This window comes from Lissotriton helveticus, chromosome 10, assembly GCF_964261635.1.
Source record: "Lissotriton helveticus chromosome 10, aLisHel1.1, whole genome shotgun sequence".
Taxonomy (NCBI): domain Eukaryota; kingdom Metazoa; phylum Chordata; class Amphibia; order Caudata; family Salamandridae; genus Lissotriton; species Lissotriton helveticus.
In genome coordinates this window covers 389,398,001-389,424,786 of record NC_136071.1, presented here as the reverse complement: position 1 = coordinate 389,424,786, position 26,786 = coordinate 389,398,001, and the positions used below count along the sequence as shown (strand labels likewise).

The 26,786-nt window shown below is 47.5% G+C and overlaps 1 protein-coding gene across 1 annotated transcript in view; it reads left to right on the top strand.

Annotated features, from left to right (window-relative positions):
- AGAP3 (ArfGAP with GTPase domain, ankyrin repeat and PH domain 3) overlaps window positions 1–26,786 on the top strand; it is a 2,202,224-nt gene that overhangs the window by 2,042,893 nt on the left and 132,545 nt on the right. The window contains exons 14-16 of the mRNA XM_078662817.1: window positions 5,642–5,827; window positions 6,191–6,208; window positions 10,112–10,126. Of these exons, the coding sequence (XP_078518943.1) occupies window positions 5,642–5,827; window positions 6,191–6,208; window positions 10,112–10,126 (219 nt within the window). The remainder of the gene's footprint in view (window positions 1–5,641; window positions 5,828–6,190; window positions 6,209–10,111; window positions 10,127–26,786) is intronic.

The following is a 26,786-nucleotide window of genomic DNA, read 5'->3' as shown; positions in this document are numbered from 1 at the left end:
CAGTACTACCACCAGCAGTACTACCACTACTACAGCCACCAGTACTACCACTACCACCACCACCAGTACTACCACCACCAGCAGTACTACCAGTACCACCACCATCAGTACTACCACTACCAGTACTACCACTACCAGTACTACCAGTACCACCACCACCAGTACTACCAGTACCACTACCACCACCAGTACTACCACTACCGGTACCACCACCAGTACTACCACTACCAGTACCACCACCACCAGTACTACCACTACCAGTACCACAACCACCAGTACCACCACTACCAGTGCTACCACCACCAGTACTACCACCACCAGTACATCCACCTCCAGTACTACCACTACTACCACTACCAGTACCACCACCACCAGTACTAGCAGTACCACCACCACCAGTACTACCACTACCAGTACCACCACCACCAGTACTACCACTACCAGTGCCACCACCACCAGTACTACCAGTACTACCACCACCAGTACTACCAGTACTACCACCACCAGTACTACCACTACTACAGCCACCAGTACTACCACTACCACCACCACCAGTACTACCACCACCACCAGTACTACCAGTACCGCCACCACCAGTACTACCACTACCAGTACTACTAGAACCACTACCACCACCCCCAGTACCACCACCACCAGTACTACCACTACCACCACCACCAATACTACCACTATCAGTACCACCACCAGTACTACCACTACCACCACCAATACTACCACTACCAGTACCACCACCACCAATACTACCACTACCAGTACCACCACCACCAATACTACCACTACCAGTACCACCACCACCAATACTACCAGTACCACCACCACTAGTACTACCAGTACCACCACCACCAGTACTACCACTACCAGTACTACCAGTACCACCACCAGTACTACCACCACCAGTACTACCACCACCAGTACTACCACCACCAATACTACCACTATCAGTACCACCACCACCACCAGTACTACCACCACCAGTACCACCACCACCACCAATACTACCACTACCAATACTACCACTACCAGTACCACCACCACCAATATTACCACTACCAGTACCATCACCACCAATACTACCAGTACCACCACCACCAGTACTACCAGTACCACCACCAACACTACCAATACCACCACCAATACTACCAGTACTACCACCACCAGTACCACCACCACCACCAATACTACCTCCACCACCAATACTACCACCACCACCAATACTACCACTACCACCACCACCAGTACCACCACCACCAGTACTACCACTACCAGTACCACCACCACCAATACTACAACTACCAGTACCACCACCACCAATACTACAACTACCAGTACCACCACCACCAGTACTACCACTACCAGTACCACCACCACCAATACTACCACTACCAGTACCACCACCACCACCAGTACTACCAGTACCACCACCACCAGTACTACCACTACCGGTACCACCACCAGTACTACCACTACCAGTACCACCACCACCACCAGTACTACCAGTACCACAACCACCAGTACCACCACTACCAGTACTACCACCACCAGTACTACCACCACCAGTACTACCACCGCCAGTACCACCACTTCCAGTACTACCACTACTACCAGTACCACCACCACCAGTACTACCAGTACCACCACCACCAGTACTACCACTACCAGTACCACCACCACCAGTACTACCAGTACTACCATCACCAGTACTACCAGTACTACCACCACCAGTACTACCACTACTACAGCCACCAGTACTACCACTACTACAGCCACCACTACTACCACTACCACCACCACCAGTACTACCAGTACCACCACCACCAGTACTACCAGTACCACCACCACCAGTACTACCACTACCAGTACTACCACTACCAGTACCACCACCACCACCACCAGTACTACCAGTACCACCACCACCAGTACTACCGGTACCACCACCAGTACTACCACTACCAGTACCACCAGTACTACCACTACCAGTACCACAACCACCAGTACCACCACTACCAGTACTACCACCACCAGTACTACCACCACCAGTACCACCACCTCCAGTACTACCACTACCACCACCACCAGTACTACCAGTACCACCACCACAAGTACTACCACTACCAGTACCACCACCACCAGTACTACCACTACCAGTGCCACCACCACCAGTGCTACCAGTACTACCACCACCAGTACTACCAGTACTACCACCACCAGTACTACCACTACTACAGCCACCAGTACTACCACTACCACCACCACCAGTACTACCAGTACCACCACCACCAGTACTACCACTACCAGTACTACCAGTACCACTACCACCACCACCAGTACCACCACCACCAGTACTACCACTACCAGTACTACCACCACCAATACTACCACTATCAGTACCACCACCACCACCAGTACTACCACTACCAGTACCACAACCACCAGTACCACCACTACCAGTACTACCACCACCAGTACTACCACCACCAGTACTACCACCGCCAGTACCACCACTTCCAGTACTACAACTACTACCAGTACCACCACCACCAGTACTACCAGTACCACCACCACCAGTACTACCACTACCAGTACCACCACCACCAGTACTACCAGTACTACCATCACCAGTACTACCAGTACTACCACCACCAGTACTACCACTACTACAGCCACCAGTACTACCACTACTACAGCCACCAGTACTACCACTACCACCACCACCAGTACTACCAGTACCACCACCACCAGTACTACCAGTACTACCACTACCAGTACTACCACTACCAGTACTACCACTACCAGTACTACCAGTACCACCACCACCACCACCAGTACTACCAGTACCACCACCACCAGTACTACCACTACCGGTACCACCACCAGTACTACCACTACCAGTACCACCACCACCAGTACTACCACTACCAGTACCACAACCACCAGTACCACCACTACCAGTACTACCACCACCAGTGCTACCACGACCAGTACCACCACCTCCAGTACTACCACTACCAGTACCACCACCACCAGTACTACCAGTACCACCACCACAAGTACTACCACTACCACTACCACCACCACCACCACCAGTACTACCACTACCAGTGCCACCACCACCAGTACTACCAGTACTACCACCACCAGTACTACCAGTACTACCACCACCAGTACTACCACTACTACAGCCACCAGTACTACCACTACCACCACCACCAGTACTACCAGTACCACCACCACCAGTACTACCACTACCAGTACTACCAGTACCACTACCACCACCACCAGTACCACCACTACCAGTACTACCACCACCAATGCTACCACTATCAGTACCACCACCACCACCAGTACTACCACTACCAGTACCACCACTACCAGTACCACCACCACCACCAATACTACCACTACCACCACCACCACCACCAATACTACCACTACCAGTACCACCACCACCAATACTACCACTACCAGTACCACCACCACCAATACTACCAGTACCACCACCACCAGTACTACCAGTACCACCACTACCAGTACCACCACTACCAGTACTACCACCACCAGTACTACCACCACCAGTACTACCACCATCAGTACCACCACCTCCAGTACTACCACTACTACCACTACCAGTACCACCACCACCAGTACTACCAGTACCACCACTACCAGTACTACCACTACCAGTACCACCACCACCAGTACTACCAGTACTACCACCACCAGTACTACCACCACCAGTACTACCACTACTACAGCCACCAGTACTACCACTACCACCACCACCAGTACTACCACCACCCCCAGTACTACCACCACCACCAGTACTACCAGTACCACCACCACCAGTACTACCACTACCAGTACTACCAGTACCACCACCACCACCACCAGTACTACCAGTACCACCACCACCAGTACTACCACTACCGGTACCACCACCAGTACTACCACTACCAGTACCACCACCACCAGTACTACCACTACCAGTACCACAACCACCAGTACCACCACTACCAGTACTACCACCACCAGTACTACCACCACCAGTACCACCACCTCCAGTACTACCACTACTACCACTACCAGTACCACCACCACCAGTACTACCAGTACCACCACCACCAGTACTACCAGTACCACCACCACCAGTACTACCACTAACACCACCACCAGTACTACCACTACCAGTACCACCACCACCACCACCAGTACTACCACCACCAGTACTACCACCACCAGTACTACCACTACTACAGCCACCAGTACTACCACTACTACAGCCACCAGTACAACCACCACCACCAGTACTACCAGTACCACCACCACTACCACTACCAGTACTACCACTACCAATACCACTACCACCACTACCAGTACCACCACCACCAGTACTACCACCACCAGTACTACCAGTACCACCACCACCAGTACTACCACTACCAGTACCATCACCACCACCAGTACTACCAGTACTAAAGCCACCAGTACTTCCACTACCACCACCACCAGTACCACCACCACCACCACCAATACTAACACTACCAGTAGCACAAGTACCAACAGTACCACCAGTACCAGGTCCACCACCAGTACCACCACCACCAGTACTAATACCACCACCAGTACCACCACTAAAACCACCAGTACAACTACAAGTACCAACACCAGTACTATTACCACCACCAATACTACCGCTTCCAGTACCACTACCACTTGTAAATGACAATGCCTTTTATTTATGTTTTAAAAACCAATACATAAATAAAAGGCACTGGCATTTAAAATGCCAATAGCTCAAACTCTCACAACTGCGAGACCTATTGCATTGCAAATGCTTGTTATTATTGCATGTCAGTCACTTTATTGAGCAACATCCAAACATTTTTTTTAGATTTTTTTATTAAATGCATCTCTTAATTAGTGAAGACGGTTCCTAAGTTGAACGTTCAAAAGTACTTCTTTTGACATTAGTAAACATTCTATATGAAAAATGTAAATTCTACAGTAAAGATTCTCCTGCAACAACAGTGTCAAATGCAATGTGTGCATGAATCAATATGACAGGTAGAACTCATGTACAAAGTGTACGTTCATTTTGTGTGTCAGGTATCATTTGCATTTAGGTTTTATTGATGTGTAAAGACTGGGCAGTTTTGCACTGCGCCACTTGTTTTAAGGTATTTGAGCTAGCTCTACGTAGTAGCGAGTCGCTTTACATAGACATTTTTTTCATTTGACCAAATTATTTCAAATATGAGCTTTAGGCAGTACTGTATGATGTGTTACTGTCATGTTGTGACTTGAAAGCATACAAAATGTGGAGGTTAAGCTTGAACGTATTTATAGTAAGATAAAGCGATTTACCTAAAAATAGACGATTTTTCATCAAGTGCCAAAGCAAAAATTAGAACACATTCTCCAGGTTGCACGGTCAATGACCTAGCCGCCTGACAACATCTCTTCCAGATTTGGGGTTTTGGCACTTTTAAGGCTGTTGGAGAAGTGAAATGAATGGCAGTAACATTTGTTTGAATGCTGTTCTTTCTTCTGTCTTTTGTAGACACTGTACAAACATCTGTATTTATTTATTTGGTTTGGTTCATGAATGTTTTACTTTTTCCAGAACAAGAGGAGTCATTTGAGTTCGTCATTGTGTCGCTAACGGGACAAACATGGCACTTTGAGGCGTCAGCGTATGAGGAGAGAGAGCTCTGGGTACAAGCAATTGAGAGCCAGATCTTCGCCAGTCTTCAGTCTTGTGAGAGCGTCAAGAGTAAGGTAAGAATGAATGTCAAACCCTTTCTCTTATGTCCAAGCTGTTAACTGCTCTCATTTCTGCACCCCTATGCAATCATTGCTCACTTCAGATCTAATCTACGAGCACCACCTTCACTTTTCTGGCAACAGAGATCACGCTGCCACAACTCAACTAAAATCAGAGTATTATCAAACTTCCATTAACTGGTAACTGAGTTCTCCTGAACTTTGTGACTGTTAGAAAAAGATCATCACAATAAAGGCAGCTCCGGGTGGTGTTTTTGCAACCATCACTTAACTAGCACTGTGTTTCTTGTTACATTTAAGGCCTTAAAGTGTTTTATAGTGCCAAGCAAAAAAACCTTACATAAGACACTATAGTATGCAGTGCTCCCAAGACCCACCTCAAGGTCAGCTCTGCAGCAAATCAGGAGTATGCCATACCATCCTACCACAAGGTTGACCATGGGAGAACGGGAGGGACCATCCTGGGGATATTAGCAAGAATTATCCAGTGATGCAGGGCAATGATGCTACAGGCATGCATCTGTTGTGCTGATTGTAACTTTATCCCACTGAGCAACTGAAAGATGTTTGCTGAGTGTGCTCTGTCTTCTGGGGAGATCAAGATGGCCTAGCCACCCTCTGCCAGCTGGATCAATGTCATCAGATACAGAGGTACTCTCCAGGATTCCAGGAGCTGCAGTTAGACCCCAAAGTGCAGCATCATTGAGGTCTTTGTTCTGGCAAATGGCTTGTCTCTTTGCAGTGGAGGGAGCTCAGGGAGATTGTTGAGTGATCCTTCGTCTAGTGGAATGTGAAGGGCAAGAAATCTCAGAGCAGCATAATCCTGTGGTGCGGGAGAAGGGGCAAAGAACAAAGGTGTGACATTACCATCTGGCATGGAGAAAGGTCATAAACCTATAAGGGTAACACCACTCCCCTAGAGTGGTCCCAGTGCATTATATAAGACCTGCAATCGAAAGAAGCCTTGTAGATGAAAAAAGGTGCATTAATAGGTGGACAATTTTTAAACTTATCCAGACAGCCACAAATAGTGGCCAGCCCCAACACATGAACACTTAGGCAGATGGAGGATCCCTGCAAATATCACTTTGTCCAGGAGTAGGCAGAATCAAGAAGTAACTACAGACAACCCTGCCACCCAGGGAGCATTGTAGGACCTGAAAAATTACCAAGGGAGTGTAGGTCAAGGAACAGAGCCCAGCTAAAGCCGCAGATTCCTTACCTTAGAATATTCCCAGGGCATCAAACTGAATCCGGAAATGTTTCATGAGCGGTACCCCTGCATGCCGATAGGTGGCGTAGTTCGGCTCTGTGTGGCGTTGTTGACGTATGTCTGCGCCGGAAGTGATGTTCGTGGTGCGTATGTAGGTGCCACCTAGGCACTCTGTCATCAGTTCTTTTCTTTCCGCGCCAGCCAGCGCATATCTGAGAAGAGCTACCCCTTAGTCACTTTTTTACAAGGTTTTTTCAATGTGTTGTAGAAGTCTTTTTTGAAGTTTAACCTATTGACGCAGCAAGGATGTACTTGAGGAAGGGCAGCTTCAGGCCCTGTGGCATGTCACCGAACAGATGTTGGTGACAGACCCGCACCTTGTATGCATTTGGTGCCTGGAGCGGGACTACAACCTGAAGGCTTTCCCCGACTGTTGCGCCATGCATCTGAAGGCCTTGAGGGAGCGATCCCCCAAGCTGATGGCAGCTTGACATGTGACTCCGCAATGTTTACTGTCCCGGTCAAGATGAAGTCCCGGTAGCAGTTGGGGAGCCCGAGATTGACGTCCCAGTTGAAGTCAGTGAGTCATTTGGGTAAGTCAAAGTCCCACAAAAAAGCTTGTCTGTCTGCCAATGGTTCGACAGTTCAGCCAGCGTCTTGGTCAGCTCCACGCCTCCCTGAGTTTCCAGGAGTCGGAGTGACCCCCTCCCAATTGAGTGAATGTTATGTGGCTGTGCACCTCATCTTTGGATGGCCCGTTCCCTCTGGTGTGCCTTCGGGCCTTGTGGGTTCAGGACATACCCTTGGGATCCATTGATGGATTGGTACCGGTCATGCCACCTCGACCTTCCCTGGTGCCGATCCCAAGGCTGATACTCCCGGTACCGCTGGCACCCTCCGAGGGTGCCATCCCTATTCTCATCTCTGTCTCGAACACGGAGCAAGAGGGGGGTCATCTGAAGCCATCCAGCTCTGCCTTCTGGGCCAGAGCCTGAGCCCTATTCTTACGGGCTAGAACTTTGGGAAGATTGGGAGGGGTTGCTGGACCCTGAAGAATACTAGTCTTATGAGGAACAACTGGTCTGGGCTGCGGATCTGAGTGAAGCCAGTGACTGGATACTTCGCCAGATACTGGCATGCTTTATCGTGGCTATGGAGGAGGGAGCCTACTATCGAATGGTGGTGCGGAGGGCAGCTGAGTTCCTGGCCTTCGTGCCAGTCAAGACTAACGTCTTGATAGAAGTGCTTCAGCTAGGAGTGTCCTCTTCAGAACCGCTTCTCCCATTCAATGAGCACGAACTGATGTCCTTCTTGGGACTTGGTCCAAGCCCAACATAGGGGCGCCCGTGAACAGGCAGATTGCCTGCCGATTCTGTGACCCAAATTTCCTCACCCAACACCTACCCCGGAGAGCTTGGTGGTCCAAGCCTCCATGTCTAGCATGAATCCTGGTACATTCTCTACCGTACCATCGGATTCGGACTCCAAAAGGCTGGGAAATCTTGGAAAGAAGATATTTTCTTCCGCCAGCCTGGCACTGCAGGCTGTGAACACTGCTAGCCTTCTGGGCTGCTGTTCCCATGCACTGTGGCATATGGTTGCCCAGCCACTGTCAACGGTCCTGGAGGAGGCCTGGGCCGTGCTCTCATAGGCTGTTGCTGCTGCAGCAAAGTTCACCATCCATTGTAGACTTGACACCACCAACTCACTAGGCAGACGGTTTTGTCAACAGTGGCTCTGCAATGCCATGTCTAGTTGAGGACAACTGGATTTTCTGGAAATGTTGCAGTCCTTACTCATGGACATGCCCTTTGATGGCTCCCGTCTCTTCAGAGACAAAGCAGATTTGGCGCTGGTGCGCTTTAAGGACAGCAGAGCTACAGCCAGGTCCTTGAGCCTTTGTATGGCCCCTCGTCACCCTCAAAGCACCTTTTGCTCCTTTTGTGGCATATAGAATGGGTGGGCAACCCCATTTTCACCAACCCAATCACCGTGGTGTGCAACCTTCCCAATCTCTGCATGGCAGCGGTTCCTACTGGCCCATGGGTCGGGTGGCCAGTGGTCAGGTCAGTCCACCAGTCCCCCTGCAGCCTTTAAATCCTTCTAGTTTGCCCACGTGTCATCATGGGCACCCAGTCGGTGGCAGGATTCGACATCACCTACCCTGCATAACTTCCATAAAATCAAACATGAGGGTTTTTCAGATTGTCAAAAGGGGTTACTCCTTCCTCTTTGATACTACTTTTCGATCCATGCCACCCACATAGAGCAGGCTGACGGAGGAGCACCTATCTCTTGCCTGCCAGGAAGTGACGGCTCTTTTGCCCAAAGGAACCATAGAGAGCGTGCCAGCACCAGAAGTAGGTTGATATTCCTGCTAATTTGTGGTAAAGGACAGAGGCCTTCATCTTATCCTCGACCTGCGCTCTCTCAATTTCTTCAAAAAGAAGGAGAAACTCAAGATGCTCACTCTGTCTGCCCTGGAACCTGGAAACTGGATGATGGCATTGGACTTGCAGGACACCCGTTTTCACATTTCCATTCTGCCTGCCCACAGACTCTATATCATGGTAGGCTACTAGCATTTTCAGTTTGCTGTGCTCCCTTTTGGTCTCACCAGTGCCTCTCGGTTGTTCACCAAGACGATGGCAGTGGTTGCAACTCATCTGCAGAGATCAGGGGTACCAGTCTTCCCCTATTTTGACAACTGGCTGCTGAAGGTAGGCTCACCCCAGGCCGTTGCCTCCCACCTCCAGACTACAGTGGTCCTCCTGCATTCGTTGAGGTTCTCTATCAACGTGTCGAAGTAAATCCTGGCTGGCCTCCTCTCAGACACTCCCTTTCATCAGATCTGATCTGGACATGGTGCAGTTTTGGGCCTATCCTCACAAATGGCGAGTTCAGGATATTCGGGCTACGTTACCGATGTTTCAGCCTCTATCCTGGATTTTAGTGAGACCGATTATGAGGCTGCTGGGCCTCATGGCCTCCTGCATCCTGCTTGTGACACATGCTCGTTGGCATATGCAGGCTCTGCAGTGGAACCTGAAGTTCCAGTGGGTGCAACATCAGGGAAATCACTCCACCATAGTCCAGATCTCAGAGGGAACTGTGAAAGACCTGCAGTGTTGGCATACCCCTCTTCCCTCCCCATCCGGATCTGATGGTAATGACAGATGCGTCACTCCTGGGATGGAGCAGTCAGCTGGGAGAGCTAGTGAACATAGTCCTCTGGTCTCTGGCCGAATCCAGACTCTACATTAGCCTGTTGGACCTTTGAGTGATCCTATCAGCATTGAACTCCTTTCTACCCTCCATCCAGGGAAGACTGAGGCAAGTGTTCACAAGCAACACCACTGCCTTGTGGTACTGCAACAAGCAGGGTGGGACATGGATGGAACAGTAGGGCATATCCCTTGTGGTTCAACATCTGGCGTGTTCTCTGAACTCCAGAGCGGACGAACTAAGCTGAAGGTGCCTAGCAGATTACAAATGGCATCTCTATCCGGAGATGGTGCAAGGTCTCTTTCAGCAATGGGGAGAACCTTGGTTAGATCTGTTTGCCAACACAGAGAACACTCAATGTCAGCAGTTCTGTGTGCTGTAGTTTCTAAGTCGACTCTCGCTCAGAGACACTTTTCATCTCAAGTGAAGCTCAGGCCTCCTGTATACCTTTCCACCCATACTACTCTGGCCCAGACTTCTCAAGATCATCAGATACAACTGGGCCGGAGTCATCCTTGTGGCTCTGGACTGGGAACAGAGAGTCTGGTATCTCAAGCTGTTGAGCATGGCCATCGGTCCTCTGGCTAGGCTGACCCTTTGGGAGGATCTTCTGTCACAGCAGCAGGGGAAGGTTCGCCACCCAAACCAGCCAACGCTCCTCCTTCTTGAATGGAGATTGAGCAGCAACAGTTAATAGCCTTCGATCTTCCACCCGAAGTCTGTAATGTTATCTTGGCCGCCAGGCGTCCTCTACCAAGATGGTTTATGTCTGCCATTGGGCTAAATTTGCGGCATGGTGTTCAGAACTACGCATTGATCCCCTTTCTGTCCCCCTTTCGCAGGTGCACCTGTGTGTTCTTTCCCTTGCCCAGCAGGGCACTCTGCTCTGGTCACTGTTAAAGGATATCTCTCTGCAATTCCTGACCAAACATCCCTTTTCCTATCAGCTTGTACATAGGTTTTTGAAAGGTTTGAAACATATGTTCCCTCCCAATACCTTTGTTATGCCTCAGTGAGATCTCAATCGCGTCCTCACTATCCTTATGTGCTCTCCCTTTGAGCATCTGCACAATTGTCCACTTTACCATCAATACAGCCTTTCTCGTAGCAATCACATCTCCCTGGAAGGCCAGTGAGCTTCAGGCCTTATCATCCAAGCCTCCTTATCTTAACATCTACCCAGACAAGATGGTGCTTCGTACGAGAGCTTACTTTATTCCGAAAGTGATAACTCCATTTGACTTAGGCAAAATCATCAGTCTACCTACTTTTTTTGCTCCACCTCATCCCTCCTAGGAAGAGGAGTGACTTCACCATCTGGACTCAAAAAGAGCACTGTTGTTCTACTTTGACTGCACACAAATGTTCCAGGTGGGCCCCCAACTCTTCGAGGGGTACATTGGAGCGAAGAACTGTCGGGCCGTACACAAGACGACTATCTCACGATGGATCGTTCTCTGTATCAAAATCTAGTATGCACTGGCTAAGAAGCAATCCCTTGAGTGGTTGCATGCTAATTACACCAAAGCTAAAGCTGCCACCACTGCATTAGCTTGCGGAGTTCCGGTCCTGGACACATGCGAAGCAGCAACGTGGCTTTCCCTGCACTTGCTTGCCAAACACTACTGTCTGGACTGTCAGGTCTGTAGGGATGTATAATGACAAATAACAATCCCAGGCAAAACAAAATTCAACAATGCAATGAGGACCAGCAAATTAAAAATAACACTTTACTAGAGAGGATTTTTGTATAAAAACAATTAGAATTTTTAATAATTTTCCTAATACAAATTGATTTAAAAAAAGAATATGTATATTTTGAAAACAGTTTACATTATAACCAAAATACATAAAATACATTTTAAAACGATGGTAAGGGTGAGGTAGGTCTGTAGGGATGGGCACTTTGCCCGTTTGGTCCAGCAGGACTTCCTCGTTTGAGGTTAGTCCGCAGACCCACCTCCGGAGAGGTATTGACTGGGTATCTATACAACCGTGGCATATGGAAAAGGATAGCTATGACAAATTGGTGGACTGACATGCAGGTGTCTCCAACCAGTAGATTGTAAACTAACAGTAGCTCCCAGACACCTTCAAAGTAGGTCATTTTTAAATAAGCACAGGTCACATTTTTCTGTTAACATTAAGAGAAGGCTATGTTTACTTTTCATTATTATCATCAGGTTGCAGTAGCAAAGCCTGATAATGAGCAGTACTCAGGTCACAGAGGCGAAGAGCTGAAGGACTGAAGTATTTAACTCTTAAATAAAAGTCCTTGCAACTCATATTGGAGCAGGAGAACAAAATTATGTTTCTGAATGCTTTTAAATGGGAGAAAATTTAAATGAAAAGTTACCCTAATGATTAACTCTTCATTTAAATTTTCTCCCATTTCAAAGTGTTGCATTCATAAGCAGCAGCCCTTTTGCTCCCAGTAGCCAGTAGACACTATGCCATATAAATAACTGAAAGATTTCAATGTATTTTCAAATGGGAGAGATTTGAAGTGAAGAAAACCTTTTCTATGAAACATTAAGGGCCTGATTTAGTCTTGGTGGATGAGTTACTCTGTCACAACTGTGACAGCTATCCCGACCGCCGAAATATAAATCCCACAGGATGTGATGGGATGTATGTTTTGGTGGACAGGATATCTTTCTCCGTTGTGACGGAGTAACCTGTCCGTTAAGATCTAAATCAGACCCTAAGTATTAATGTCTTTCTCCACTTTAAGCCAAATACCTCTTAATGTTTTAAGTATGTTTATTCCGTTAAAATTCTTCCCATTTAAACAAATGTATTTTTATGTTATAAATATAGCACCATGTCTACAGGCAACTTGGAGCAAGATGCTTGGTGTTTGTAAATGCGCCTCTTGGAAATGGGAGAAAATTTAAATGATGAGCTTTTGGAATTCACATAAAAAACTCTTCCGTTTAATTTTCTCTATACAGTGCCATATTTATTAGTAAAAAATACAGCCATTATTTTAAGTTGGAGAAGTTTAAAGTGCACAAAAATCTTTCAAGCTCTGAACAGTTTTGCAGAACATTTCTCCCATTTGTGTTGTACATGTAACAGTGCCACATATGGCAAAAGGTATGTCTTGTGTCATAAGTACATATGACATAGTCTCTCAGTCAACCGTACACATATTTCCCATTCATACGCACACATGTTCCAACATTCCCAAAGACCACGCTCTCTCTGGCACACATTGAAGTCCTGTCTAGTAACTCATGTGTTTTCTTCAAAGCATCATGCTGTATGGACATTAGGCTTAAAGTTAATTAAGCTGGGTGTGGGGGCATCTGGTAACAATGTGCGAGCTGCTTAGCCTTCAGTAGCTCACGATTATGTTCACTGATCAGAAGTAGCTCTCACTACAGAAGAGGTTGGCGTCCCTTTTTGACACAAGGATACATCTAGTCGTAGATTCCTTATCTTTGAATTCCCCTGCCGTCAGACTGGATTCCTAAGATTTTTTACGAGCTATACCCCTGCACACCGGTAGGCGGCGTCGATTAGCTCTGTGTGGTGTCATCCATTCTGGAAGTGACTTCTGCATCACCTATATTAGCGCCACCTCGGCATTGTCAATTCTTTTCTTTCCGCGCCAGTTAGTGCTGATCTGGAAAAAAAGCTACCCCTCTGTCGGTTTTTAACAGACTTTTTTCAACATTTTGTCACGTGTCTTTTGAGGAAATACTTTCTCCTGGTGTGTCATGGGATGTCTTAGAAAAAGACAGGTTTTAAACTGTGTGGCGCCTGTTATCATGCCATGTCGGTTACAGACCTACACCTCGTGTGTCTGTGGTGTCTTGAGCGCAGCCATGACTCCAAGCCATGCTTGGACTGCTGGGCCATGGCACAGAAGGCTTTAAGGGAGCAGTCCCTGAAGCTGCTGGCCGCCTGGCAGGCGACACCACATTGCGCAACTCCTCAAAGATCCTGACTGAGCGGGAGATTGCTGGACCGCTCTAGGAGTCTCAAGTCATCTTCTTTCCATTCCCTGCCATCGGGCCATTCAGGGAAGAAGCACAAGAAACACAAGAAGATGAACTGTACTTCGACTTCCCCTCGTCCGTTGGCCGACTCAAGGAAGGAGCATCAACGTTCGAAGCATGGTTCTTCGGAATCATTGACTGAGCACCCCACCTTTTCCAGGAGCGACCCCTCTCAAATCAAAGAATTTTACGAGGCCATGCGCAGAGTATTTAAGCAGCCCGACACCTCCGGTGCTCCTTCGGGGCCTGTGGGGTTGGTGGGGGCTCCATGGGGTTCTGCACCTACGGCTCCAGCCTCGGCATCGGCGGGCCCCGATTAATCTGGCCATGGATCCTGACTGGTGCCAGTCGTGCCACCACGACCTTCCCTGGCCGATGCTCCGGACACTACCGGCAGCACCAGTCCCATTCTGATACCCAGCGATACGTAATCGGAGCCGCGTCGACCGATGCTGTTGCCGGCACGGCTGGACCCCTAAGTCGGAGCCTGAGCCATTTTCTGAATGGTTAAGCATGGGAGAAGAGTGGGAGCGGTCACTGGACAGTTTTGAATATCATTTAGAAGGTGATATGGACTGGTGTGAGGAACCTGGGGATGACAGGGATCTGAACACATCCCCGTACACTGGTATGCTTTGGCCCCTTACCGTGGGTATGAAGGAGGGAGCATCTTTTATTCCTTGGTGGTGAGGAGGGCAGCTAAGGTCCTGGATCTCAAGTTGCCCTCAATGGCAGTCAAGATGAACATCTTGACAGAAGTGCTGCAGCCAGGAGCTGCTTCTTTAGAACCCTTGCTCATTTTTAATGAAGCACTTACAGATGTCCTAATGGAAACCTGGGTCAAACCCAGCACAGGGGCTCCTGTGAACAGGAAAATTGCCTGCTGCTACCCCTAGCACCTGGAGACCCGAACTTCCTCAATCAACATCACACCCCTGAGAGCTTGGATGTCAAGCCTCTACATACCATGGCGCATTCCCAGTTGCCCCCGGGCAGGGAATCCAAGAGGCTGGACAGCCTGGGGAAGAAGATGTTTTCTTCCACCAGCCTTGTGTTGTGGTCAATGAACAACACATGCTTATTGGGCTGCTACTCCCACTGTGTAGGACACTGTTGCACAAATGCTGCTACAGGTCCCGGTGGATCCCCGGGCCATGCTGTCCCAAACGGTCAAGGACGGGAGAGATGCAGCATAGTTCACCATAAGGTGTGGTTAGGATATGACCGACTTGCAAAGCAGAGCAGTTTGGATAACAGTGGCGCTTAGACACCACTCCTGCCTGAGAACAGATGTCCAAACTTCCCTCAGGGACATGCCCATTGATGGCAGTTGTAGGAGAGTAGGGTCTGCTATCCTATGGTCACCCCAAATTTTTGCTTTTTGCTTCACTGGTTTATGACTTAAAGTGGCTGTGGGCCTGCTAATCAGACCCACAGCCTGCTGTTCTCTCTCTAAATTGTTACCCATGTACTTTAGGTGCATAACGACATTGGCACTGGTTCACCTTATTGGCCCCTGTAACAGTGTACCCAGGTACCCAGGGCATAGGTGCTTCCAAGGCCTACCAGGGGCTGCAGCATGTATTATGCCACCCCTGGCCTGGCCTCCATATTTGACACAACTGGCTGATCACTCAGCTGGGGTAAGTCGGTGTAACCACCCCTTACTTAGGTGTAGTATGCCTATACCTAACCTAAAATGGACACATATGTTCCTATCATTTACTCCTATGGAAGGCCTCATCAATCCTGGAGGCAGAGTGCTTGGAAATATGTGAGATGGTGCTCTGGCATGAGCTGAGCCTGTCTGCAGCTTTCGGAACCATGTCCTTTAGCTGTTTCATGATATTGCCAAACCATATACTCTTAAGTGCATTATGAACCTCGCGGTTAAATGCTATCTTGGGTTTGGCTTTATCAAAACATGTCGAGTAAGGTGTCATACAAATTGGAATACTACCCCCTCGCCAGTTCTGGCGACGGGGGTAGCATTCCACCCTTCTAGAGGGACACGACATGTACCTAGCCTGAACCCCGGTTAAAGTTAAACAGAGCCTCAGCATCACAAAATGGATGCTGCCACCACAGACACAAGTCTGACCTCCTGCTGCTGGGAGTCCTTCCAGCGAGGGCAGCTTGGACAAAGGGTTTCCTGCCTGGGGAGGTGCTAGCACCACTCCAGACAGGATTTTGTGTATTGGGTAGGACAGGGCTGAATAGAATCAGACATGCCTGGGGCACACAAGGTGTCCCTGTGCATAGGCCAGTTCAAACTGGTGCTGGGGCTTTCCAGCCCTAGTCCTGGCGCGAAACTGGACAAAGGAAAGGGGGTGTAACCACCCCCCTTCCTGGTTCCACCCAGAGGAGGGACCTAGTAGGTGATCCGGCCCCCCAGATTCGAATAAGAGTGGGAGCTGTGTCCTGAGACTTCAGATCATCCTGAATCAACTTGAAATACAGAAGAAGACTGGACTTCGACATTCTGCTGCACAGAAGACGGAAGAGAATCTCCCTTGTGGCCAAGGAGTGACCACCCTGTGAACACAGGCACCAACCAGCAACTCGACGTCTGCTTTGCCGCCGCCTCCCGCCGGAGCCCGAGCCCAGAGCCTGACAAGACCCAGACTCCCAGACTTCTCACAGCCCGATCCACAGTCCCTGCAAAGAAGGGACCCGTGGAGGCACCGAGAGACGTGGGACCGGACCTCTTGAAAGACCCCCGAGAAGCTGACTGCGCAGCACCTGAGGCACCCTCGACGCTGTGCTTTGGGGTTTGAGAAGCCCCAACCTCGAGCAGCCCTTGCACCGAAGATCAGCCCCCCAGCATCTCCACGATCTGCGTGGGGCCCTTTTGCACCGTGCCACTCGATGCGCCATCCCGGCCACTTGCCACGTGGCTAGCGGCCATCTTGGCGACGAAAACGACGAACTACACCGCTGATCTAGTTGCTCCAGATCGGCCCTTGCTCCCCTGAAAAGGAGCACCCGCTCTGACCTTGCTGGTCCGAGTGAGAAGCTTGAATCACTTCCTGCGTGGCTTGCTTTAGCCAAGGCCTGTTTGCTCCAATCAAGTTGCCGACACCGCCATCAGCGAGAGCCTACGTGGGACAGCTCGTGACCGACTCCTGGACGTCCTTGACCTCTTCGTGTCCACGTGGCTGCAGAGACAATCTTCACGACATCACCTGTTTGCACCCGACATCGCCTGGTTCCTTCCTTGTTCCACGGTAGTCACTGGCTAGTGACTTTGAACATTGTCCCCTCTGCTTTCAGGTCTTCACCTCTTCAGATCCACCCTTGGATCCACCGGAACTCTTCACATCGAGCCGCCTGCAGCATCTTCAGCTCCAAGCACCATCGACCTGCGTGACGAAACCCGACACTACTTCGACCCTGTGCACCCGCTTCCTGTGGGTGAGGTAACTCAGCAACGCCGGTGTTCCCACACTGGTATACACCTCTAGTGTCTGTGTCTAAAGTTTCATCCTCCTAGGTCACTCGGAAGGTTCCTTAATAACTAACTTTGTAACTTTTACGCACCATTGACATTGCATTGGTAAAGCGTGCACTTTCCGCACTGCACCCGAGTCCCGCGGACCTTTCCCGACTTCTTCACTGCTAGTCCCGAACAGCTCCAGCGATTCCCCAGGCCCTAGGCCTCTTCACTTTCCCCATAGTGGTTCTTATACCACTATTTTAGTATATGGTTTAGGTGGCCCCTAGGGCTCATCCATAATTGTGCAACTTTTGTGTATTTAAACTGTGTTTTGTTTTAACGCATTTGCTTCTGTGCTCATAAAGAGTATCAGGGATATTTGTAGAAATAAATCTATATATATTTTCAATATATATCTGTGTGGTGTCCTTTCATTTGGTATTCAAGGGGATTGTGTATGGTAAAACAGCTTGCTTCACATGCCTTTACAGAGTTTAGCCTAAGACTGCTTAGTCCATGCTACCCCTAGGATAGCTTGTCTATAAGGTTGACTTTACAACCTGCACCATAAGGGTTGCTTGGCATGGTACAAGGTGATCACTAGAACTAGTGAGCATCATATACCAGGCCAACTTCTCACAGCAGTCATCTCTGTGGATACAAAGCAGACACTGCGCTGGACCGCTTTAAGGACTCGTGGGCTATGGCCAAATTCTTGGGCGCCGCAGTTGCCCTGCATTAACCTCCGTTTGCTTAATGTACCTTTCTTGGCTACAGAAGGGGCTTTTTTAACCACATCTGCCATACTCCTGCCACCGCCCCACGCAAGCTTTCCAGACTGTGCAAGGGCGAGGATGCGGTTCATACCAACTCTGTGGGTCAAGTAGCCCAAGGTTGGTCACAACCACTAACCCCCCGCTGCCGCAACTTCTATGCCCTCCTAATCTTGCCCTACAAGAACATGGGCTTCCAGTTGGTGGCAGAATCAGTCATCATCTCCACCACTGTCAGTCCATAACATCAGACAGGGGGTTCTTACAGATGTTTTGGTGGGGATACTCCCTTCCCTTTGAATCCTCCCTCCCCCTTTGCCTCCATTTAATGACTGGCTGACGGAGGATCACTTGTCATTGCTCCATGAGGTAGTCACAGCTCTCTTGGCCAAGGGAGTCATAGAGGGTTCTGATGTCAGAAGAAGGCAGTGGTTGCTATTCTCGTTACTTTCTGATTCCCCAAAAAAACAAAGGGCTTTGCCCTATTTTAGATCTTAGACTCTTCAACCTCGTTCTCAAGAAAGAGAAGTTTAAGATGCTCCCATTGGCACAGGTTAGGTTCTGTCTGCCCTGGACCCATGAGACTGAATGGTCACATTGGACTTGCAGAATGCCTATTTTAATATTCCTGTCCTGCTGGCCCAACAGCAGTACATGTGGTTTACGGTAGGCCATGAAAACAATAGAAATGAAAAATATAAAAGGTTTCTGGAGGTTGATACAGGACGCCGCAGGAAGGACTCCGGGAAATATGAGCTGCGTGGTGGAAGAGGCAGCATGGGTAAATTACTTAGAAATTTATACAAAGCAGATAGGAATTTGGAAACAAATAAGGAAAATCCTATTTGGACAGTATTCGTTGATGAGCTAAAATCAGCCTTTAATATAGAGAATGTGAAAGAAACAATCCAGAAGCTGAATTTATCTCGTGCAACTGGACCTGATAATCTCCCAGCTATAATAATTAAAACTCAAATAGATTGGTGGACAGTATTCCTATCCCATTGGTTTATGGCCATTTTAGACTCAGGTTCTATCCCTAAAAACTGGAGAGGGTCAATAATTAGACCACTACACAAAAAGGGTGATAGGAAGGACCCAATGAGTTACAGGTTAATTAACTTATTGGACATTGGAGAAAAAGTATTTTCAAAAATAATCCTTGGTAGATTGAAGGAGTGGGTGGAGCGGCGGTCGATAGTCCCAATAGAACAGGAAGGCTTTAAGGAAGGTCACTCTACTATTGGCCACTGTTTTGCCTTGTGGGCTGTGGTGCGGAAGTCCATGGAGCTGCAGGGCAAGTTGTATTGCTGTTTCGTGGACTTTCGCGCAGCGATTGACTTGGTGGATAGGGAGTGTTTGTGGGAGACCATGAGAAACTATGAGGTTCCACCTGATCTCTTGATGGTGATCCAGGTGCTACAAAGTCATAATTGGGCACAAGTAATTAAAGATACATCTGGCGGCCTAACACCAGAAATAGCAATAAATAATGGTCTCAGGCAAGGTTGTGTTTTGGCCTCGCTCCTCATCGCCATATTCCTAGCAGACTTACCCAGTACTCTGAGCTCTGCTAGAGGCGCAAGCCCAAAAATAAACGGAAGGCATCTGTCCTGTTTGCTGTATGCCGACGATCTGGTAATATTGGACCAAGCTGAGGTGGGTCTACAAAGAAAGCTAAATATTTTCAGTGCATACTGTACGGCCAAAAGACTAACAGTAAACATGGCCAAAACAAAAATGTTTTGCTTCAGGAAGAGGAATAGCAAGTGCAATTGGTACCTGGGCCAAGCTAAACTAGATATTGTAAATTAATATTAATACCTTGGGATATGGTTTACAAATTCTATGAAGTGGGATGTGCACCTTGAGGCACAGAAAATAAAAGCACAGCTGGCAGTATGCAAACTGAAAAGATTCAATCATAGTTATGGTGATATGTCCAACAAACCCTTACTGATGGCCTATGATCCCCCTCATTTCCAATATGGTTCAGAAATCTTCTGTATTGATGGTAAAAGCTCTTGGGATAAAGAGGAAGGGAAATGCCTAAAATCTTTATTGTCCCTGCCTAGCTCGGCAATGATCCAAGCTACTAGACTGGAATCAGGGCTGATAGCGTGGAATATACAGGTGCAACAAAGTCTACTAAGATTTTGGGATCGCTTGGGTCGTAAGGAGGTATCAAAGGTATCTCAATGGTGTATGAAAGAGATCCAAGTTAGTGAGCTAAAATGGGCTAAAGCCACAAGAGGCAAACTTCAGACCATCTGTGACCACCTGAAGGTGAAAATTGATCAGAAGACATTACAAACCATTGTAATAAAGAGCGTACTCAAAAGGCAGGGAAAAGAACTGTCAAGAGTAATAGACCGAGAGTATTTGAGTAAGAAAGATTCTGTAAAATTTATGAGCAAAAGCTGGGAGAAAGATATAAGTTATCCCTACCTTGATATATTACCAAATCGATGGTTAAGAATGGAAGTTTTAAAGTTAAGAATTGGAATAAACCCTGCTGTAACAAATAGGGCAATAAAATCAGGCCTAATGAAACCCGATGGCAAAATGCATGTGTGAGTTGGGGATGAAATGTAACATTTTACACATTTTATTGGATTGTTGAAAAATTTTAAATTTACGTAACTTATTTCTTCGTCCGATTTTTTTAAATTATGATGTAAAGGCGCGCCTGCAAGCATGGGAGCTTCTTGCAGATATGGAAAACTTGTGTATAAGTTCCCTAATTCATTAGAGGCTTACGTGTAAAAAAGCGTACCTCAATCTAAAATGAAATATTACTGTTTTACATTTTTTGGAATGAAGTTTTAAGGATCATATGATGTTTATTTGGTTGTGAATAAGACTTTTTAATGTGTAAACTCTTTTAAAAGTTATTGTATGAGCTGTTGTTTAAAGACTAAATGGTCTAAATAAACTTTATATTTGAACGGTAGGCCATGAGCACTTTTAAATCATGGTGCTCCCCTTTGGCCTTACCAGGACCCCTTTGGTATTCACCAAGATGATGTTGGTGGTTTTAGCTCATCTGCGCAGATCAGGGGTGCCAGTCTTCCCCTGTCTTGACAACTGGCTACTGAAGGCAGGCCTGCTCTAGTCTGTTGTCTCCCACCTCCAGACTATGGCGAACCTCCTGCATTAGCTGGGGTACACTATCAACATGTCAAAGTCACATCTGACTACTCAGAGGCTCCCTTTCATCAGAGCTGTTCTGGACACAGTGCCGTTTCGGGCTTATTCTTTGAGTAGCGAGTCCAGAATATTCAGGCTATGATGATGATGTTTCAGCCTCTGTCCTAGATTTCGGTGAGAATGACAGTGAGGCTTCTGGGCCTCATGGCCTCCATCATCCTGCTAGAGACATATGCCAGATGGCATATGTGGGCTCTTCAGTGAGACCTAAAGTTCCAGTTGGCGCAGCATCAGCGGAATCTTTCCAACATGGTCAGGATCTTATGGAGGGGATTACAAAGGACCTGCAAAGGTGGCTGATGAACTGTGGTCACAGGCAGACCCCTCCTGTCACTTCTGGGATAGGGTGGCCACCTGCGAGAGGTGATAATCAGAGGACTCTGGTCTTCGGCGGAATCCGGACTCCACGTAAACATGCTGGAGCTCCAACGATACAACTGGAAGCTGAAAGCCTTTCTACCCTCTATGAAGGTATGGCTCGTACAAGAATTCACAGACGACACCACACCATGTGGTACTGCAACAAACAAGGCGGGTGGGGTTGTGGACTCTTTGCCAAGAGGCCCTGCATCTATGGAAATGTCTGGAACAGCAGGGCATAGGCCTGGTGGTTCAACATCTGGCAGTTTTCCTGGACACCAGAGCGGACAAACTCATCCATCAATGCCTAGCGGATAACAAATAGCATCACCATCCGGAGGTGGCATAAGGTTTTTTTCTGAAGGGTGGAGAGCCTTGGTTAGATAATTTCGCCTCCGCCGATAAGGTGTAATGTCAGCAGCTTAGCACGCTGGAGGTTCCAAGGCGGCTCTCTCTTGGAGATGCTTTTTGTCTTGAGTGGAGCTCAGACCTCCTATACGCCTTTCCGCCCATACACACTTCTGCCCTGAGTTCTCAAGAAGATCTGGAATGACCAGGCCCATGTGATCTTTGTGGCTTCGGTCTGGGCACGTAGAGTCTGGTATCGTGAGCTTCTCAGCATGATCATCAATCCTCCAATCAGGCTGCCCCTTCGGATCTTATGTCGCAACAGTAGGGGAGGGTTCCCCACCCGAGCCTCTCAACTGAATGGCTTCCTGCGTGGAGATTGAGTAGCAAAAGTTGACACCTTTTGACCTTCCTACCGATGTCTGCAATGTTATTCTGGCAGCCCGGTGTCCTTCAGCAAGACAGTGTGTGTCTGCTGGTTGTAATGTTTTAAATTATATTGTACAGAAAAGTCTCTTAACCCTCTTTTTTGCTTCCTTTTCGGATATTTTACTTTTTATTTTGACCCTTGCCAAGCAATTTCTCTACTCTGAGTACTCTGAAAGGGTATCTTTCTGCCGTGTCTGCCTTCTTACGGCTGACAGAGCAACCATCTTTTCTTAAATCCCCCATAGTAAATAGATTTCTGAAAGGTCTTGTACCTATGCTTCCACCTCCCCCTTTCATTATCCCTTAGTGGAACCTTAATTTGGTTCTCACATTCCTGATGTGTGCTCCCTTCGAGTCTTTACATAGCTGTCCCCTCAAGCTGCTTATCCCAAAACAGACTTTCTCATGGCAATAACATCTGCCCGGAGGGTGAGTGAGCTGCAGGCTCTGTTATCCAAGCCTCCATACTCTGTCTTTCCGGACAAACTGGTGCTTAGCACCAGGCCCTCTTTCCTATCAAAAGTGGTAACAGCATTCCCAGTGATCCAATCCGTCACCTTGCCCACTTTCTACACTCCTCTGCATACCTAAAAAAAAGGAGAGATCTGGACCCAAATAGAGCAGTGTCTTTTTAGCTTGACTGCGCACGAGAGTTCCGGGTGAACGACCAACTGTTCGTGGGGTATGTTGGAGCAAAGAAAGGTCGGCGATATAAAAATGAACCATTGGGTCATTCTCTGTATTAAAATCTGTTATGTAATGGCCAGAATGCCGCCTCCTGAGGGCTGAAGGGCTCATTCCAGCAGTGCCTGGAATCCCAGACTTGGACATCTGCCAGGCTGGAACGTGGGCATCGCTGCACACGTTTACCAAACATTATTGCCTGGACAGTCAGGTCCACAAGGATGGGCATTTCACCGGTGCAGTCCTGCAGGGCGTTCTAGTTTTAAATGTGTCTTCAGCCCACCACCTGGGTATCTTTTCAAAGGTAAGAAATATGTGGCTAAATGTCTCTTATCAGATGAACAAGTTACCTACCTTTGGTAACGCATTATCTGGTAGAGACCAGATCTAGCCGCAGATTCCTTACCAACCCACCTATGCTCCCCTCTCTGCGGACAAGATTCTAGAATTAGGGATGATCCCTTTCAGGGCCCTAGATTGGACACACCAGTGTTGGTGCACTTCATGGCTCCTCGCTTCGGGCATGGAAAGTCATGAAAAGTAGCTGAGGTTAGCGTGCCGAGGTGTCATCTACATAGGTGACGCAGACGTCACTTCCAGCACGGACGGCATGCTGACGCCATGTAGAGCTGATCAGCGCCACATACTGGTGGGCAGGGACAATGCTTGCACAAAAATCTTCCAAATCCAGTCTGATGTCTGGGAAATTCAAAGGTAAGGAATATGCGGCTAGATTCTGTCTCTACCAGATAATGTGTTACCAAAGGTAAGTAACTTTTGGCATCGGAGTCACCCATTATAAAATTTGTACCCTAGCAAAATGGGGGTATTTTTTTGACATATGAGGGCATACTAGTAGACAGCTGTCTCATTTGCTTCACTAGTGTGCAATATTTCAGAGCAAGTATTACTCCCCACCACTTTCAAAGATAATGTCAGCCACAAAAAGTGGTGGTATCTAACGTAGACATTTGTCTTTGTTGTGCTATTTTATTAATTATGCTGTTATTATGGAACTTCAGCAATGTCAATTATTATGATGTCCTCTGGGGTTAAGTACATGTGACATAAAGGCCTATGGAATCCAAGGTCATATGTCATATGTATCACTTCCTGTGATATCATAAAGGTCAACTGGTGTATGACGTCACTTTCGGTACCCCTGGAATTTTGGTGATTCTACGTCTTTGGATTGCTGGGGTATCTGTTTTGTATTGATCCTTCTAAATAATGTCATTTTGCCTAGTTGTAATGTGCTTTATCTAGAAAAATGCTGCTTTTTAGAGGCATACATTGATTTCAACCTATGGTAATGCTGAATATCATTTCTGACTTCATAACCTTAATGTATTTGCCACACTAGTTCACAGTATAGTGTTTCTCCTTTTTGTGTGAAACGTTCTGAAAACCTAAAATGGTTTGAAGTTTCAAGGAATCCTCAAACCATTTATTCTTAGCATAAATATAGGCTCTATCCGTTCATCAGTTATATTCAATCTGTATACGGAGGCCCTCAGAATCTCTTTGATTCCATCAATGGATCAAGATTCACCATTATGCTTACAGTATCCAAGTGTACATGAGAGTCTAAGCAGGGAAAGATAATAAACAATTGCCACAGAAATAGCCTGTCAGTTATCCAAATTTAGATTTATCTGAGGCTAAATGCAGGATTGCAAATCTAAAGGCAAGGTCATATTTATCCTATTATCAACCCAACCAAACAGGTCAGTTGCAGATCAATAGCATTCAATTAACGTGCTCTTCCTTAATTTAGCATAAATACAAGCCTGCTTATCTTCCTAATTAATACAAATATATTCTTCAAAACACACATCAGAAGAAAACACAGACAGCATGGTGGGTACCAACTTTCCTGTGCATGATCATAAAACTCCTAGGAACAGTTTTCAGAACCACCCCATAAGCTCTTGTCTCCTTCCATTTGAATGGTGGAAATAGAATGTTGTTAAGGATCCCAGACTATTTTCTGTCTCCAATAATGAGCATCTTTGAGTCTGCTCCATCGCTAATCAAAACTGTTCGGAGGTTCTACCACATATCACCTGCCCCCAAAGACCTACCATGGCTCCATTACAAGCTTGCATCACTTCACCAACTTCAGATCATGCTGTATTTTTGGCTACAAATATGATCATGTCTGTGGAAGTGAATGCCTTAGAAAGCGCCAAGATATCAACAGCAAACATACGTAAGGAAGCCTTCCCTATCTCTGCATCCAGATTATGAAACATGTTACACACCCCATTTGGCAAAAGGAGTTAGTAATACTAATCAATGTCTCTGAGTTTTTAATTATTTATTTATTTGTGCAAATGAAAAAACTCAATTTGACAGGAAAAATTAAAACTTGTACTGCTTTGGAACTCTCTGAGAAGAAATTGTGGTTAAAGAAGGACAGTGCTGGACATAGAAAAAGGAGGGGATGCATCATAAGCACCAGTATAAGAAAAATGCAAACCGGGCATATAGACAAAATGCTGGTTTGGATGGAGAAAGATACTAAAGAACTGCAATGATGCAAAATGTAAAGCAACAATGAAAATAGATTATTGTTTTTATGTCAATTTTTTTCCATGGTTACTTTAGCATGGAACCTCGGGATCCGATTATTCACCATCACTATACAACGGGCAAGTGTTAAAGGATGTGGTGGTGAGTAAGTAAATATGTATAGCTGCAGAGTAGACTTTAGGACATGCACCTGAGGGTCTCATTGCGATGGCAGTTGTACAAGTGTCCGACTGCCATCATTTCTGGCACGGAACCGTCCAGCAAGGTGTCGGCGGTCCCGACAGCCCAATTATGATGTGACCGCTGTGGAGGCGGTCATAAAAGTGCCTGGCACAATGTGCATGGATGTTTGTGAGAGCACCGCAAATGCCCTCTGGGCCACATAGCGGAGGCCAACAGGGGATGGGAGCCCTGCTAGGGGCACCCAAAGTCCCTTTCGGACAGCCTTTCCATGGCGGTCGGACAACCCTGGAAAGGCCGTGGGAAAGGAATATTGTAATCCCTACAGCGGTGCTTTCCCAGGCACCACCTTCAATGTAGGGATTTCGATCCGACCGATACCCCGATGGGCTCCTTGAGCCTGTCGGAAGCATCTGTCGGTCCCTCCGACTGACTGCATCCTAATGAGGCAGTCGGACCTCTAGGCTGGATGTCGGTGGGACCGCCACCAAATGCCCTGTCGGTGGCAGTCTCACCAACATCATAATCAGGCCCTTAATTGGAAGAATGGAGGACGGTCCAGTGAAAGGAATTGGGTAGTGCGG